This window comes from Lolium perenne, chromosome 4 (assembly GCF_019359855.2).
Source record: "Lolium perenne isolate Kyuss_39 chromosome 4, Kyuss_2.0, whole genome shotgun sequence".
Lineage (NCBI taxonomy): Eukaryota > Viridiplantae > Streptophyta > Magnoliopsida > Poales > Poaceae > Lolium > Lolium perenne.
This window is the reverse complement of record NC_067247.2, coordinates 20,677,261-20,695,053: the sequence shown is the minus strand read 5'-3', so window position 1 is coordinate 20,695,053 and position 17,793 is coordinate 20,677,261. Positions and strand designations below refer to the sequence as shown.

Here is a 17,793-nt window from a genome sequence, read left to right as displayed (position 1 = left end):
TACTCTGAATGGCACACGGAAAGAGCTCCACAAGGTAAGAAGGTAAATTCTGTCGAAGAAACCTCTTCCTTGAGTGATAAGATTGATGCTATTATGTCTATGCTTGTGAATGATAGGACTAATGTTGATCCTAATAATGTTCCGTTAGCCTCATTGGTTGCTCAAAATTCTAGGCCATATCCTGCTAATGGTAACTCTTATGGTAGATATGTTTCACCTAATGAGGAAAAGATGTTAGAAATTGAAAGATCCACCAAGAGCTTTATGCAATCACAATATGAGCAAAATAAATTGTTTACTAAAACTATGAATGAACAATCTACCTTGTTGAAAAATATAGGAAATCAACTTGAAAATCTGAATATGGAGATTTCTGGGTTGCAAACTAAACTTGCAAATGCTGAAAACCGAATCTCATACATGTCTGCGTCACAATCTTCTTTAATTAATAAAATGGCTGCTAAACCTGAGGATATTGAAAATAAAATTGTTACTACAGCAAATGCCATCCAAGTTAGAATTAATGAGAATATAAGATTAATGGCTGAATTGCGTGCTAGGTGGGATAGAGAAGAAAATGAAAAACTAGCTAAAGAGAAAAATGTAGCTAAAGTTTGGACTATTACCACCACAAGTAATGTTGATTCCTCACATGTTGCTGCACCTCCTACTATCAATGGTAAAATAATTGGTGTTGGCAATGTTTCTACTCCTAGTGCAAAGCGTACAAAACTGCCTGAAATTGCTAAAACTGCTGAAATTGCTTGTGATAAAACTGCTGAAATTTTTTCCAACCTTGGGGATGATGATCCCATTGCTGTAGCTCATAATAATTTAGATTTTGATGATTGTCACATCTCTGAAGTTATAAAGTTCTTACAAAAACTTGCTAAGAGTCCCAATGCTAGCGCTGTAAACTTGGCTTTCACAAAACATATTACGAATGCTCTCATAAAAGCTAGAGAAGAGAAACTAAAACTTGAAACTTCTATTCCTAGAAAGCTAGAGGATGGTTGGGAACCCATCATCAAAATGAGGGTCAATGATTTTGATTGTAATGCCTTATGTGATCTTGGTGCAAGTATTTCTGTTACGCCTAAGAAAGTCTATGATATGCTTGACTTGCCACCATTGATAAATTGTTATTTGGATGTTAATCTCGCTGATAATGCTAAAAAGAAACCTTTGGAGAGAGTTAATAATGTTCATATTATGGTTAACAATAACCTTGTCCCCGTTGATTTTGTTGTCTTGGATATTGAATGCAATGCATCTTGCCCCATTATATTGGGAAGACCTTTTCTTCGAACCGTTGGTGCTACTATTGATATGAAGGAAGGTAATATTAAATATCAATTTCCGCTCAAGAAAGGTATGGAACACTTCCCTAGAAAGAGAATGAAGTTACCTTATGATTCTATTATTAGAACAAATTATGATGTTGATGCTTCGTCTCTCGATAATACTTGATATACACTTTCTGCGCCTAGCTGAAAGGCGTTAAAGAAAAGCGCTTATGGGAGACAACCCATGTTTTTACTACAGTATTTTTGTTTTATATTTGAGTCTTCGAAGTTGTTTACTACTGTAGCAACCTCTCCTTATCTTAGTTTTGTGTTTTGTTGTGCCAAGTAAAGTCGTTGATAGAAAAGTTCACACTAGATTTGGATTACTGCGCAGTTTCAGATTTCTTTGCTGTCACGAATTCCGACCTGCCTCCCTGTAGGTAGCTCAGAAAAATATGCCAGTTTACGTGCGTGATCCTCAGATATGTACGCAACTTTCATTCAATTTGGGCATTTTCATTTGAGCAAGTCTGGTGCCATTTTAAAATTCGTCTTTACGAACTGTTCTGTTTTGACAGATTCTGCCTTTTATTTCGCATTGCCTCTTTTGCTATGTTGGATGAATTTCTTTGATCCATTAATGTCCAGTAGCTTTATGCAATGTCCAGAAGTTTTAAGAATGATTGTGTCACCTCTGAACATGTTAATTTTTATTGTGCACTAACCCTCTAATGAGTTGTTTCGAGTTTGGTGTGGAGGAAGTTTTCAAGGATCAAGAGAGGAGTATGATGCAATATGATCAAGGAGAGTGAAAACTCTAAGCTTGGAGATGCCCCGGTGGTTCACCCCTGCATATTCTAAGAAGACTCAAGCGTCTAAGCTTGGGGATGCCCAAGGCATCCCCTTCTTCATCGACAACATTATCAGGTTCCTCCCCTGAAACTATATTTTTATTCCGTCACATCTTATGTGCTTTGCTTGGAGCGTCGGTTTGTTTTTGTTTTTGTTTTTGTTTGAATAAATGGATCCTAGCATTCACTGTATGGGAGAGAGACACGCTCCGCTGTTGCATATGGACAAGTATGTCCTTAGTTTCTACTCATAGTATTCATGGCGAAGTTTCTTCTTCGTTAAATTGTTATATGGTTGGAATTGGAAAATGATACATGTAGTAATTGCTATAATGTCTTGGATAATGTGATACTTGGCAATTGTTGTGCTCATGTTTAAGCTCTTGCATCATATGCTTTGCACCCATTAATGAAGAAACACCTAGAGCTTGCTAATTTGGTTTGCATATTTGGTCTCTCTAAAGTCTAGATAATATCTAGTATTGAGTTTTGAACAACAAGGAAGACGGTGTAGAATCTTATAATGTTTACAATATGTCTTTTATGTGAGTTTTGCTGCACCGTTCATCCTTGTGTTTGTTTCAAATAACCTTGCTAGCCTAAACCTTGTATCGAGAGGTAATACTTCTCATGCATCCAAAATCCTTGAGCCAACCACTATGCCATTTGTGTCCACCATACCTACCTACTACATGGTATTTCTCCGCCATTCCAAAGTAAATTGCTTGAGTGCTACCTTTAAATTCCATCATTCACCTTTGCAATATATAGCTCATGGGACAAATAGCTTAAAAACTATTGTGGTATTGAATATGTACTTATGCACTTTATCTCTTATTAAGTTGCTTGTTGTGCGATAACCATGTTTCTGGGGACGCCATCAACTATTCTTTGTTGAATATCATGTGAGTTTCTATGCATGTCCGTCTTGTCTGAAGTAAGAGAGATCTACCACCTTATGGTTAAGCATGCATATTGTTAGAGAAGAACATTGGGCCGCTAACTAAAGCCATGATTCATGGTGGAAGTTTCAGTTTTGGACATATATCCTCAATCTCATATGAGAATAATAATTGTTGCCACATGCTTATGCATTAAAGAGGAGTCCATTATCTGTTGTCCATGTTGTCCCGGTATGGATGTCTAAGTTGAGAATAATCAAAAGCGAGAAATCCAAAATGCGAGCTTTCTCCTTAGACCTTTGTACAAAGGCATGGAGGTACCCCATTGTGACACTTGGTTAAAACATGTGTATTGCGATGATCCGGTAGTCCAAGCTAATTAGGACAAGGTGCGGGCACTATTAGTATACTATGCATGAGGCTTGCAACTTGTAAGATATAATTTACATAACTCATATGCTTTATTACTACCGTTGCCAAAATTGTTTCATGTTTTCAAAATAAAAGCTCTAGCACAAATATAGCAATCGATGCTTTCCTTTTTGAAGGACCATTCCTTTTACTTTTATGTTGAGTCAGTTCACCTATTTATCTCCACCTCAAGAAGCAAACACTTGTGTGAACTGTGCATTGATTCCTACATACTTGCATATTGCACTTATTATATTACTCTATGTTGACAATTATCCATGAGATATACATGTTATAAGTTGAAAGCAACCGCTGAAACTTAATCTTCCTTTGTGTTGCTTCAATACCTTTACTCTGATTTATTGCTTTATGAGTTAACTCTTATGCAAGACTTATTGATGCTTGTCTTGAAGTGCTATTCATGAAAAGTCTTTGCTTTATGATTCACTTGTTTACTCATGTCATTACCATTGTTTTGATCGCTGCATTCATTACATATGTTTACAAATAATATGATCAAGGTTATGATGGCATGTCACTCCAGAAATTATCTTTGTTATCGTTTTACCTGCTCGGGACGAGCAGAACTAAGCTTGGGGATGCTGATACGTCTCCGATGTATCGATAATTTCTTGTGTTCCATGCCACATTATTGATGATATCTACATATTTTATGCACACTTTATGTCATATTCGTGCATTTTCTGGAACTAACCTATTAACAAGATGCCGAAGTGCCGATTGTCAAGTCTGCTGTTTTTGGTTTCAGAAATCCTAGTAAAGAAATATTCTCGGAATTGGACGAAATCAACGCCTGTGGTCCTATTTTGCCACGAAGCTTCCGTAAGACCGAAGAGGAGACGAAGTGGGGCCACGAGGTGGCCACACCCTAGGGCGGCGTGGCCTGTGCCCTGGCCGCGCCGACCTATAGTGTGGGCCCTCGTGCCGCCTCTTTACCTGCCCTTCCGCCTACAAATAGCCTCCATCGCGAAACCCCGCATCGAGAGCCACGATACGGAAAACCTTATCGAGACGCCGCCGCCGCCAATCCCATCTCGGGGGATTCTGGAGATCTCCTCCGGCACCCTGCCGGAGAGGGGATTCATCTCCCGGAGGACTCTTCACCGCCATGGTCGCCTCCGGAGTGATGAGTGAGTAGTTCACCCCTGGACTATGGGTCCATAGCAGTAGCTAGATGGTTGTCTTCTCCCCATTGTGCTTCATTGTTGGATCTTGTGAGCTGCCTAACATGATCAAGATCATCTATCTGTAATTCTATATGTTGTGTTTGTCGGGATCCGATGGATAGAGAATACTATGTTATGTTAATTATCAAGTTATTACCTATGTGTTGTTTATGATCTTGCATGCTCTCCGTTATTAGTAGAGGCTCTGGCCAAGTTGATGCTAGTAACTCCAAGAGGGAGTATTTATGCTCGATAGTGGGTTCATGTCTCCGTGAATCTGGAGGGGTGACAAGAACCTCTAAGGTTATGGATGTGCTGTTGCCACTAGGGATAAAACATTGGTGCTATGTTCAAGGATGTAGTCACTGATTACATTACGCGCAATACTTAATGCAATTGTCTGTTGTTAGCAACTTAATACTGGAGGGGGTTCGGATGATAACCTGAAGGTGGACTTTTTAGGCATAGATGCATGCTGGATAGCGGTCTATGTACTTTGCCGTAATGCCCAATTAAATCTCACTATATTTATCATGACATGTATGTGCATTGTTATGCTCTCTCTATTTGTCAATTGCCCGACTGTAATTTGTTCACCCAACATGCTTTTATCTTATGGGAGAGACACCTCTAGTGAACTGTGGACCCCGGTCCTATTCTTTACATCGCATACAATCCCATCGCAATACTTGTTTTATCGTTTTCTCGCAAACAATCATCTTCCACACAATACAGTTAATCCTTTGTTACAGCAAGCCGGTGAGATTGACAACCTCACTGTTTCGTTGGGGCAAAGTACTTTGGTTGTGTTGTGCAGGTTCCACGTTGGCGCCGGAATCCCTGGTGTTGCGCCGCACTACATCCCGCCGCCATCAACCTTCAACATGCTTCTTGGCTCCTCCTGGTTCGATAAACCTTGGTTTCTTTCTGAGGGAAAACTTGCTGCTGTGCGCATCATACCTTCCTCTTGGGGTTCCCAACGAACGTGTGAGTTACACGCCATCAGGGGGTCATATATATAGTGATTTTTAGGTCAAAAAAAATCGGTTCGCGAAAGAATCAAGTGAATCGAACGATCGACAGTCAAAAGAGCCAGGGTGGCGCCCCCCAGCCTGGGCACACCACCTGGCCTCTTTTGGGCCTCCAAGCTCTCCAGTTCTGGTCCAAGTGCCCATATTTCTTCTCTTGATGAAAAAAGAACGTCCATGTAATCCTAGCTCAGTTTGACTCCGTATAGGTCTCTGAAAGTGAAAAATACACAAAACTGGGTTTTCCTGTTCTGCAGAGTTATAACCCAAATAAAGAGGATCATTGGTAAATTCGCCAGAAATAAATATAAACCATGAAAATAATATCATATATGTTGCAAGTATGTGGGAATATATGTTAATAAAGTACAAAGTCCATGTATTCATTTTACATGCATCCGATGCCCAACCCTCCAAGAGATCCGAACAACGGCGTGGTCGATCCCCTTCGGTGAGTTCCCCCTCCATATTCCTTCTGGAGGCAAGGTTTCATGGTTTTCTAGTGTCTCAATGTCTCTGATTCGAGATCCTTCTTTACAAGGTTGAAATAGTTGAAGAGGAGAAGCCACCGACATCTGATATGGTCGGACCATACGGGCGGGTGTGAACGTACCATAGGTCGTTAAAGTTGAAGTAAATGCATGTTCCTGAATTTCTTCCTTGATTTGACTCTTGGGTGTGTGGAAAATATAAGGAAGGTGTTCTAATGCCTTCAATCATCATTATTACGCCCATCTATGATCTCTTTTATTGATTTGTCAATCTTCCTCCTTAAATGTGGGATCCTGGTGAAACAAGCAAAGTAGGTGCGCACTAGCGCGGTAAATCACAAAAAATCCCTACTACTTAGGCATTTATATGTCGTAAAACATGTCGTTTTTACACTCATCGCCAAACAACAAGCAAGTTGTAACAAACCTGGCAAAGAAACAACGGCTCAAAAAAAGCATAAAATAGCCACGTGCCTCGGATGAACAAATAATGATGAAACCAAAACTTGCCCGATATATGAACTTCAAACAATGATGAGCAAGCAAAGGTATCCTCACGACGAAGAATTACACAAACACCGCAACCTGCACAACCATGATTACCAGTACGCAAGGGCTGCGATGAACCCACCGAAAAAGAACGAATGCCGGACAAAAATGCGGGTATGTGCAGCAGCACCGTCATACCCCACCGACCGTCGACGCGACAAAAGGCACACGACACCATTCATGCAACACCCCGCTATCACCTCATCCCTACGCCTTTAGCTAGTGAAAGTTGCACATCACTACATCCGGTGAAAACTAGAAATATGTTGATGTTGTTTACTGCTTGTTCTACTGCTTTGAATCAACTGCTATAAATCACCATTTACTTTGTGAGTTTATTGATATTCAGTGTGGTTGAGAGTGGTGTCTCAGTTGCTGGAGTATTATCGATATTCTTGTGTTTTCCTTGAATCAAACTATAAATTTAGGTAATACTTTCCATCGAAGATTGCAGCGATCCCTTATACTTGTGAGCATGAGATAGTTGATCCGACGAATGAGGAAAATGTATACCCTCTCTATTGTTTATACTACATATACATCCAACCCCTAGCACATGTTGCATATAAATCAAATTTATTGGTCATGATGCATGAACCTAAATTTAGTGAATCACCAGATGTTATGGAACATTCACGTGCCATTGGATAGCCCATTTCGAGGTCCTGATCATACCTCAAGTCAAAGATGAGTCACTAAAGTCCCTTGATCAAATGCGTTCAAGGTTATAGTTGTCGTCTCATGCAACCACTATCTAGACTGATAGTCGAACTGGAGATGGAAGTTGAGTACTTCCACTTATATCCAGACATAAAATGGTCTAGTTGTATCTCTGATCAAGAGGATAAAGCTCATTGCACGATCTATGTTATAAACTTAAATTTACTGACTTCTCGTTGGAGTCACGCGGGTTTATATGGTGCTGACTAACTAAATGCATATCACAACTTCACATCTCCTCTTCAATTGATACGTAGAAATTCGTCGAGCATTTTCCACCGGCGTAAGTTCGGAAGCGCCTAGCGCGTACCAATCTCACCACAACGTGCAACAGCGGGCCCACAAACTATGAATCTTTGTGAGACACTGGTCTCGTCGATTACCAAGTACCTCGAATGCCTCCCATGGGATCTATTCATTGCCTAATACACTGAATGCATATATCAAAGGATGGATATTTCCAAGCGTTAGGTGGAGATTTCGAGTAGCACTTAGAATGCAAGGGAATCGATTTGTAACTGAAACAACATTAGCTTTGAATAATTAAGCTGGCAGATCAATGCATTATTATTAGAGGATCCACCGTTGCGAAAAGTTTGAAACTAGTGGGTTTTTTTCAAGCCGTAACCCAATATGTGTCGGTGGGTTTTCGCAGTGAGCCGGTCTGCGCGCGGGTGACGTCGCTGTGTTCAACATGGCCGCGTACGGCGCTAGTGCAGCCTGGCACGCGACGACGCGGTGCTCTCGTTCGAGGAGCACACAGCCGGCCGCTGCCGGACACGCTCCCGCCGCGCGGAGGAGAAGGCTGTGTTCGCGGTCCATAGCTATGGTGGCCAGAAGCTCGCGTTCCTGGACAGGGTCGCCGTCTTCGCGTAACACGCCGAGATGCCCACCATGTTCGTGTCCGAACGGCGTGCTCGGCACCAAGTAATGTCCACGTACGGCGCTCTGTTGTTGGCAACTCGCCGTGGTTGTTGTGTCCTCGGTGCGTGCGTGTCGATTCTCCCGTCAGCCGAGCCGCATCGAGTTGGCGTTGGCATGGACTCGCCGGCCGAAACGAGCAAGGCGTGGTGCACCCGCGCGCGTGGACTGGAGAGCTGCGCAAGTCCCAGGCCACCCGCACGCCATGCCGTGCCGAGCACGGGAGAGGGCGAGGCGATCACCGTACCCAGCCACCATGTACGGTCTAAGAGCGGTGGTACGCTGCCACGAGACGGCCACCGGCGCGGCAGAGCCCTGTAGTTTCAGAGTTTCAGTCGCATGTTGTTCATAACACTGAACATAGATGCCAGAATTTATCCTCGAAATTACACAAAGTATCCTCGAAAAATTTCCGAAGCAGAGATGCTTAATTGCAGTTGCAAACTTGGAGTATCCACACAAAAACAACAGTGCACCAGGTGAAGAAATACCCAACAGGCTGCCAAACTGCCGGTGCAATCTTTGGGCTGAACCAACTGGATACAACCATGCACCAACAGGAATCAGCTGCTAGAATCATCAACAGGAATCCATCATTGCAGCATTATCAGCTAGGAAACAATACCAATTACACGAGTTCTAGCGTTGGCAAAAGGTAGTCAGTGAATGATCAATTAGAACACACTTGTCAACAGAAAATCAAGTGTAATCTCAGTGCTATATTTTGAAGAAATCTCAGTACTAAGTAGTACTGGAAGAAAGCAACTTCAGAACTTATCATCTACTCATTCTACTACTCTACTAGTACTTGACAACGTAGCAGACTATAAATGTCTTGTACTGTGACATTTATAGATTAGAAAAACAATGAAAGCCAGCAACATCTAACTTCCAGTATGCAATTAGCAACATACAATATCAAGTGTAATCTTCCAGTCAATGCAATTCTGATCAACATCTCGGTTCCATGAGAGTACTTCAATTCACCAGGCCTAGTTGTGCAAGATACTGTGAAACAACATTGGTAGTCTAGATACTGTGAAACAACATTGGTAGTCTAGATACTGTGAAACAACATTGGTAGTCTAGATACTGTGAAACAACATTCGTAGTCTAGATATAGAACGAGTACATGCGATCCGCAAAACAAGTTTCACCAAAGGCATTGCATTGGCAAACCCAGCAGCTTAGTTGGCTGCTGCTGGGGCGCCATCGGCCGGAGCTGCGGGGCCCTGGTTGGCCGGAGGAGGAGCGAGGGCCTGGTTGGCCGGAGCTGCGGGGCCCTGGTTGGCCGGAGGAGGAGGGAGGGCCTGGTTGGCCGGAGCTGCGGGGCCCTGGTTGGCCGGAGGAGGAGGGAGGGCCTGGTTGGGTGGAGAGGCGAGGGGGGCGGCGGCCTGGCGGGCGGCCTGGCGAGCATCTGCGCGCTCGCCTAAGCACCTGTCCACCCAGTACTCGCGAAGCTCGTCCTCGGCCTTCAGAGCCCGACATTCATCCTCGAGATCCTCATCGAAGCCATGGTCGACCACGTTCCCGAAGCTCCTTCTCTTGCGCTCCTTCCCCTCTGCGTGGTACTTGGGATACCTGAAAGCGAGGATCCAAATTACTGAATGCAGAGGTTTAGAAGTGCATCTAAGACTGAATATAAGAGAAGATGGATCTATCTCTTGGTACAAAACCATCCAGCATTGCATCCGATAAGAAGCAGTCACAGATTCGTCCGATCTAAACCAAACAAGTGTAGAGTACAGATACAAAATACCATCAGATCTACGGCACACTTATCAAGCATTCGCACAGAGATCCTATCCGTTGTTAGCATAACAAAGCATAATCGATCGCTGGTAAAGGCCGGAACCCCAATCGCTCATGCATAATAATTAATCGCCCTAGCGCAACACGACATTCCGTTGCCTTGTAACCCAAACAGCACGAAATTGGTTGCTGAATCCTCGTTAAATCCATACACGGCCGGAGAGCAGCAAGCATGAAATAATCCTCACCGGCCAGTTTGAATCCATACAGCTACGAATTCGGTACGATCTAAACCGGTAATACTAGGAGATGGCTGCAATCTCGTCAGATTTTGCACGGATCCAGCCCGTACATGGCCAAAAGTACATGTCCGTGGTGAGACGGGAGCCATGGAAGCGCGCGCTGGTTAAGCGCAAGGACGAAGGAGAGGCCGGGGGCAGGGTAGGGGAGAGGTGGGAGGGGGCGAATCCTCACCTTCCCATGGCGGAAGGAGAAGCCGCGGTCGGAGCAGTCGCTGGAACTGGAACTGGAAGGGGTCGCCGCTTTCCCGCTGCTTCTGCTGCTCTCCGAGGCGGGCGAGGCGGGGCGTGAGCGTGTGAGGAGTGATTAGAGAAGAAAGCGGAGCGCCTGTATTTATAGAATGGGAGAGAGACGCCTAACCCACTCCGTATCCAACGGCTGAGATTACTCTTGAGTAAAAAAAAATTAAAAATGGACGGTTGGATTTCCCCACGGGAAACCAAATCAGCCTACTTTGCCATGGTCCGCGCCGCCCTCCTCCTCCATTTCCCCCCAATTCGCCCGAAACCCTCCCAATCCCCACGAGCCACCGGCGGATGACCAAGGCGCCGGCGGGGCAGTCAAGCTGTTGCGGGGCGCCGCGGCGCTCCACGCCGTCTCCGTCACCAGCAACGGGGACGGCGCCCACCTCGCCCGCGCGCCGTCGTCTTCAACCGCAAGGTGAGCCCCCGGACCCTCCCTTCGCGCGCACATCTCGCCGCCGCTTCGGATTCATGATGTTGGGTGCTTCGCGCGCGGCCCCTGTTCTGTTATTACTGCCCGATTCGTGGGATTTCGCGTCTCACCTCCGGGTTTGCCTCGCGCGCGCGCAGGTCGACCCAAACTGCTCGACAGCACCTCCGGGAGGGAAACGTTTTCCTTCGCTTGGGAGGTTGTAGCATGCTAATCTACTGCCTCATGTGACCCGAGGGGTCTGCTTTTAGTAGCACATAGTATTACTCTCTTATTTTGGCCTATAAGAGGATTAGACACTTGTGTGAAGTGATTAGGAGTTTGCACTGATGGATAGGGTCTGCTGTACATGTTTCGTGGTTGAAATTATCATTTCTGAGTAGCCTGTAGGAGGAATGGACACATGTCAAGTGTCTAGCATTATCATATCTGTGTGTCCAGTAAGCAATAGCTTTTAAGCATACCTGCCATTGATTGAGTCGTTTTTTCTTGACTCAGCTATTTGGATTTTAATAATGCACCACTTAACAGTTAGTGACAGATAACATTCTTGCTTGATCATTATATATATGCTGCCATGAACATTTAAGATTATTATCCGGCACTGAACAAGTTAAATCTTGCTGAACATTTTGTGCTCATGCGTTTGTAAAACTGTAGATGCAGGTTTCTTGTTTTGCATTTATGCTTAGAAGCAAACACTTGCAGAGCAAATCATTTCATATATATGATATACTACTTGATAACTTGGACAGGTGAGGATTGGTCTTGACACGGCCCATGCCAGAGAAACTACCAACTATGTACAGGACCCTGGGGAGAACTACAATGAGAGAGTTTTGCCTTCAATCAGTCATGAAACACTCAAAGCTGTGGTTGCACAATACAATGCCACTCAGCTTATCACACACAGAGATGTACCGTTTCATCACGAATGTTGTGTTTCCATATATTTTCGTGCTAGCTGTTCTTTCTTAGAACAAGTGAATAACTTGCCATTTATGTAATGGCAGGCTGTGAGCAGGGAGATCAGGAAGATTCTGACAGAGAGGGCCAAGAATTGCAATATTGCTCTGGATGATGTTTCCATTACCAGCCTCAGCTTTGGCAAAGAGTTCACTCATGCCCTTGAAGCCAAACAGGTTGCTGCGCAGGAAGCTGAGCGTGCCAAGTTCATTGTTGACAAGGCTGAGCAAGAAAAGAAAAGTGCAATTATCAGGGCACAAGTAAGCAAAATATTAACTAGATAGATGTTTTTCATATGGCTTCATCTACTTGCCCTGTTTGGAGTTTCAGTAAATTTACTAGAGGCATATTGCCTGTGTTCTTTGTGTGGCTTTATAGCTTCATGTGTTTCATTTCACTAGTGGGGAAAACTTTAGCCTAACATCTGTTGAGTTTATGTTGGATGATTTTCTTGTTCATCGATTCACACTTTCAGTGGTATGTTGTTCATATGACTGAACATACTTTCAGACTTCACCCATTTGGTATGTTTGTAGTTTTAGAGTTGGTATGTTGTTCATAACACTGAACATAGTTTCAGACTTCATCTATTTGCCATGTCCATAGTTTCATTCTTCATCTATTTGCCTTGTCCATAGTTTCAGACGTTCATTGGTATGTTCGCTAGTGGCATGTTGCTAATGTTGTTTATGTGTTCATAGTTTCATATATTTCACTGCATTTGTTGAGTTTGATAGCACTTTAGCCTAACAATGGTTCGTTTTATGTTTCATCTGTTTAGTTTAAGAGCGACTGAGCCATACACTGGTAGCTTTATATGTTTCATCTGTTCAGTTTAAGGGCAACTGAGCCATACACTGGTAGTTTTATGTGTTTCATTTGTTTAATTTATAAGAGTACCTGATCCAAACGCTGGTAGTTCTCTATACATTTCATTTGTTGAGTTTGAGATCACCTGATGCCACTGGTAGTTTTACATGTTTCATCTGTTTAGTTTAAGATCACCTGATGAATAACTTGTCGTTTATGGAGAAAGGCAGGCTGCATGCATCCGTGGGCTGTCCCTCGAGAATATACATAAACAAGACATGCCATTTTTTTGTTTTTGACATGGAGACGTCATCTTGAGAAGTTATTGAAAGGATGTCTAGTGACACGGTGTTAATTCAAGATGCCATTGGAGAAAAGGTGAGAGACAACTTATCTATGTGAATCATAACTTGCTCCTAAAATTCAGCTTTATGATGTGCCTTTTCTGAAGTATTTTTGTGGAAAGAAGTTGGAAATGAAGTATGCAACTTGTGCCTTCCATTTTCTGTTTCTCTTAGAAACTACCGCACAACTAGGTTCATAGTTAGGTCAAGTACATGTTACTGGTGCATGGATCTATGAAGGCCACATGCAGACAGACCTTTCCTGAAGTGTTTTCATGCAAGATCTATGATGTTAAGTATACAACGTGTGCCCTCAGTATACTGTTTCTCTTAGAAACTATAACACAACCAGGCTCAGTTAGTTCAAGTATATGTTTCTGGTGCATGGATCTTGCATGGATCTATGAAGGTCACAGGCACTGTCCTGCCTTCGGTATTTTAAGTGAATCGTGATTTTAGTGTAAGTTACCTTCCATAAGAATCTTGACAGTTTCAACTATGCAAATTTGGTGGCTACTTCTGGTATTCAAATTTTACTGATTAGAGTAGCAAGGTCCTATCTAATGCGTAAAATGCTATCTCTGGAAACTTATGGTTTGATACATTTTTCATTTGACACGCTTATGGAGGTGGGCAAGTTTCTCCAACTCGTATCAACATTTCTGGGTGGCTTTTTTAACGCATTTGCGAGAGGCTGGCTTCTGTCCCTGGTAATGTTGTCAAGTATTCCTCCTGTTGTAGGCATAAGCACTTGAGTTGTTGCTATTGTAATGCCATGATTGCAAACTGGCAACTGACATTCATAGCATTGTGCTTCCTTCCTTGTGTGATTGCACAGAGTTATACTCAAACCAGGTTAACGAGGGGTTTTGGTGCTGACGCCAAGGTATTATTCCTTTTCACGGCAATCGTATCTTGTATAGGTACTTGCTGATATGCTCCTTTTCATGGCAATCATATCATTCTGTAGTTATTTGCTGAAATTTTCTGTAATTGTTGTCTGCAGGAAATGTGTGAACAAGCGAGCACAATTGCCAGTGATGCCTCTTCTGATTTTATGCTGCCCTTTTACGTTGGAGCTCTCTTTGTACGCAATGGGACAGCAGAAGTTGGGCAAGTCTTCCAGGTGAGAACCAAAAAACTGATAGGACCGAGGAACTTATTTCGGGGCTTCTTCTCATTGCCACTGCTGTTTCTTGAAAATTGCAGGTCTTCTTTGCTTTAACCATGATGGCTGTTGGAGTTTTTCAGTCAAGTTCGCTTGCTCGGCCTTTTACCAAAGTGCAAGATGCAGCTGTCTCCATTTTCAGGATTATTGATAGGATATCCTAGATTGACACAGGCTCTGAGGTAGGAACAACACTAGACCCGGTGGAAGGGAATATGGAGTTGCACCATGTGAGCTTCAAGTACCCTGCTCGGACTGACGGGAAAATCTTCAGAGATTTGTGCTTGAGGATACCATCTGGCAAAGGTATACTTTTTGCTTTCGTGATCAAGCAATCGACACTCCCTTCTTCTGATAATCAACATCAGTTTTCTCCCACAAAAATTAAGTTTATATTTATAGAGCTCTTTTTACATTATTGTAAACTTCTCTGCTGTAGAACTTAAACAAAGAAAATAACTTAAACTGAGGCAGAGTCGATAGCACACAACCAATGTAAACAAAGTTGTCAGTTCCTTCAAAAAATTTAAGCAGTGTAACAACATTTGAGTTAATATTAATGGAACCGAAGTGTGTCTCAGAACAAATTGACTTGGCGTGCTCTTACAAGCTGAAACTAGAACTCAATAATATTGGTTGGTGCTAAACCCTGGCTTGTCATTACTAAGTCCTGACAAGTTTGTTGAAGACTTGTGCTTGTTGGGGAAAGCGGAAGTGGGAAATCGAGTGATAGCCTTGATCGAGAGGTTCTACGATCCCGAATCTGGCGCCATTTTTCTAGATGGGGTTGATCTGAAGACCCTCAAGCTCAGCTGGCTCAGGCAGCAGATTGGTCTGGTAGGCTAAGAACCCGTTCTCTTTAATGACACCATCAAAGCAAACATCGCCTGCAGCAAGAATGAGCAGGTATCCTAGGAAGAGATCATCGCTGTCGTCGAGGCCCGCCCACCGATTCATTTCCTCCCTCGCACAAGGGTACGACACGAGCGTGGGCGACCAGGGCGTGCAGCTGTCGCGCGGGCAGAAGCAGTGGATATCCCGCGAGGGTGATCCTGAAGGACCCCAAGCTGCTGCTCCTGGACGAGGCGTCCAGCGCGCTAGACGCCGAGTCGGAGCGCATCGTACAGAGGGGCTGGACAGGGTGACTGTTGGGAGGACAACAGTGGTCGTGGCTCACTGGCTGTCGACCATCACTGTGGCCCATAAGGTTGCAGTTGTTTAAAACGGGGTGGTCGCTGAGGAAGGTTGGCACGAGCAACTGCTACATCTGCCCAATGAGGCCTACGCATCCCTTGTTGCCATGCAGTCTAGCAGCTCATGAACTGAACACACTAGGAACAATTCTCTTGCTTCGTAGTGGTAGGACGAGAGTACAGAATAGTCTTTGCCGATTTCAGTTGGTTTTTCTTTTTTCAGTGTATGAAAATGACCATGCTGTCACCGCAGCACCATGCTGTCAACCCAGTAACAAGACATGCTTCCAATCATTCTTTCCCGAAGGGTAATGGATAGGTTTTTCATTGATAACTTGCACTCCTTTCACTTGGTTTTGTTGGCACCTCTTCCATATACTTACAGCGTTGCTAAGGGCTAAGGCCATTTCAATCTGCTGAGTGCCTTGTTGCTGCTGGAAATACAATGAAAAGATCCTACAGCTTTTCTGAGCTTGAAATTCTCGACGGTTTATTCCTAGATTACAAGAAAGCTTTGCTGTCGTCAATCAAATCTTCCATAGTCGATCTAGCAATACAAACGCACATGATCCCATTGCGTGTACGCCTTCAATTATTTAGTGATCTAATCTTGATCTTCGAACTCTGATTCAATAGCAAAAAGGAATTAGCAGGGAGGGACTTAGTGAACTAGGTAGGGCCCATGTTGACGTGTACAAAGTCTGATATGGAGGAAATGTGTCGGGACACCATATACAAGCAACTCCCCTTCTATGCTAAGTTAGCTGACTTCTCCTTCGTGGATAGATGCCTATTTATGCACTGTATAGATTAAGATCTCTCCTGACCTGGTCCACTTAAAAGAATACCTCTTTTCGCAGAATCGATTGCTTGCAATGAACTATATTGATGAGGGTTCAGATGACAAGCTTTATGATGCTCACAGGTCCTTCTATGCACTATTAGCAATGGATGTGCCATTTTTTATGTTAGCATGATTTGTGTTTATAAATGGTATTAATACTATTCAGTACTTCCTCTCGCAGTGTCAGACTTTGAGATAGTAGTTACTAGAGGCATATTGCTAATGTTGTTTATGTCTTCACGGTTTATATATTTCACTGCATTTTTTTAGTTTGAGAGCACTTTAGCATAACACTGGTAGTTTTATATGTTTAATTTGCTTACTTTGAGAGCACCTGAGCCAAACACTGGTAGTTCTATACATTTCGTTTGTTGAGTTCTAGATCACCTGATCCAAACATTGATGCTTCTCTATATATATCTGAACAGGATGAGGCTAAGAGTGCAGAGCTGATAGGCCAGGCCATGGCCGACAACCCTGCATTTGTCGCTTTCAGGTAGATGAAGCTGACAGGGAGATCGTCCATACCATCATAAGCTCCAACAACAAGTTGTTCCTGGACTCCAGTGACCTGCTGCTCGGGCTCCAGGCCTCCAGCAGCTCAACATCGCGGGCAAAGACAAGAAATGAGACTGTTCTCCATGGAAGAAGAGTAATTTTGGGATGAACGAACACTGTAGTTTCCAGAACATTAAATGCGCCCTTGTCTGTGTCTAGGATTCACTCTCACAGAACATGAAATGTGCTCTTGTCAGTTTCTAGGATTCACTCTCACATAACATGAAATGAGCCCTTACTGTTGCAAATTGCTTTGTGAAATTTGCAGTTGAACTGTCAGATACTTTTGCTGTATGAACCGCTGGGAGAAGGTTTAATAGGAACGGTTTTGTAGCTTATCTCTGGGATGGATGTTTGGTTGATAGCATGAATTGATCATGTCTGAATGTCTTTTGAGTAAGTTCATCTTGGCTTTACGCATAGTGCCTTTGAGTTCTCTGGGGCACGTCTGTTGCCGGGATGCATGCTATTGATTCTGTCATCTCTCGTCTTTCATGCCATTGCTTCTGTTGTCTCTCATCTTTCATGTTGTCTTTGTATGGTCCGTTTCAACTCCGACACTTCTGAATGCCTTTTGATAGCATGAACTGAATGTCTTATGTTTCATGTTTCACGTGTATCATTAGCTCTGGAATGAAGTTTTTGCAGCTGGTGCTCTGTTATGGCAGAACGTCTGTTTCTAGGGTGTTTATGTGAACGTTCTTTTGAGTTCATCGACGAAGCTCATTGCTTATGCTCTGTCTTGCGTGTTACCAGAACGAGCATGTGGCATCTCAAAAAAAAAAACGAGTATGGGCCGGAGCTACAGTGTTAGACTGGGGTCAATTGACCCCGACGACC

The 17,793-nt window shown here is 43.4% G+C and overlaps 1 protein-coding gene across 6 annotated transcripts; it reads left to right on the top strand.

Annotated features, from left to right (window-relative positions):
- The first annotated feature begins 10,881 nt into the window (after positions 1-10,881).
- LOC127291858 (ABC transporter B family member 7-like) lies at positions 10,882-17,295 on the top strand. Of its 6 annotated transcripts, none has more exons than XM_071818488.1 (9): positions 10,882-11,058; positions 11,826-11,987; positions 12,084-12,296; positions 13,077-13,224; positions 13,820-13,900; positions 14,029-14,076; positions 14,197-14,316; positions 14,400-14,664; positions 16,824-17,295. In XM_071818488.1, the coding sequence occupies exons 4-8, from the start codon at positions 13,180-13,182 to the stop codon at positions 14,520-14,522; spliced, it is 417 nt and encodes a 138-aa protein (XP_071674589.1). In that variant the 5' UTR covers positions 10,882-11,058; positions 11,826-11,987; positions 12,084-12,296; positions 13,077-13,179; the 3' UTR covers positions 14,523-14,664; positions 16,824-17,295. The 6 variants fall into 6 exon arrangements, 5 of the variants coding, with proteins under 5 accessions (XP_071674589.1, XP_071674588.1, XP_071674586.1 ...); XM_071818487.1 differs by having other exon boundaries at positions 13,073-13,224; XR_011742387.1 differs by having other exon boundaries at positions 13,073-13,900; positions 14,029-14,113.
- Positions 17,296-17,793: the final 498 nt, after the last annotated feature.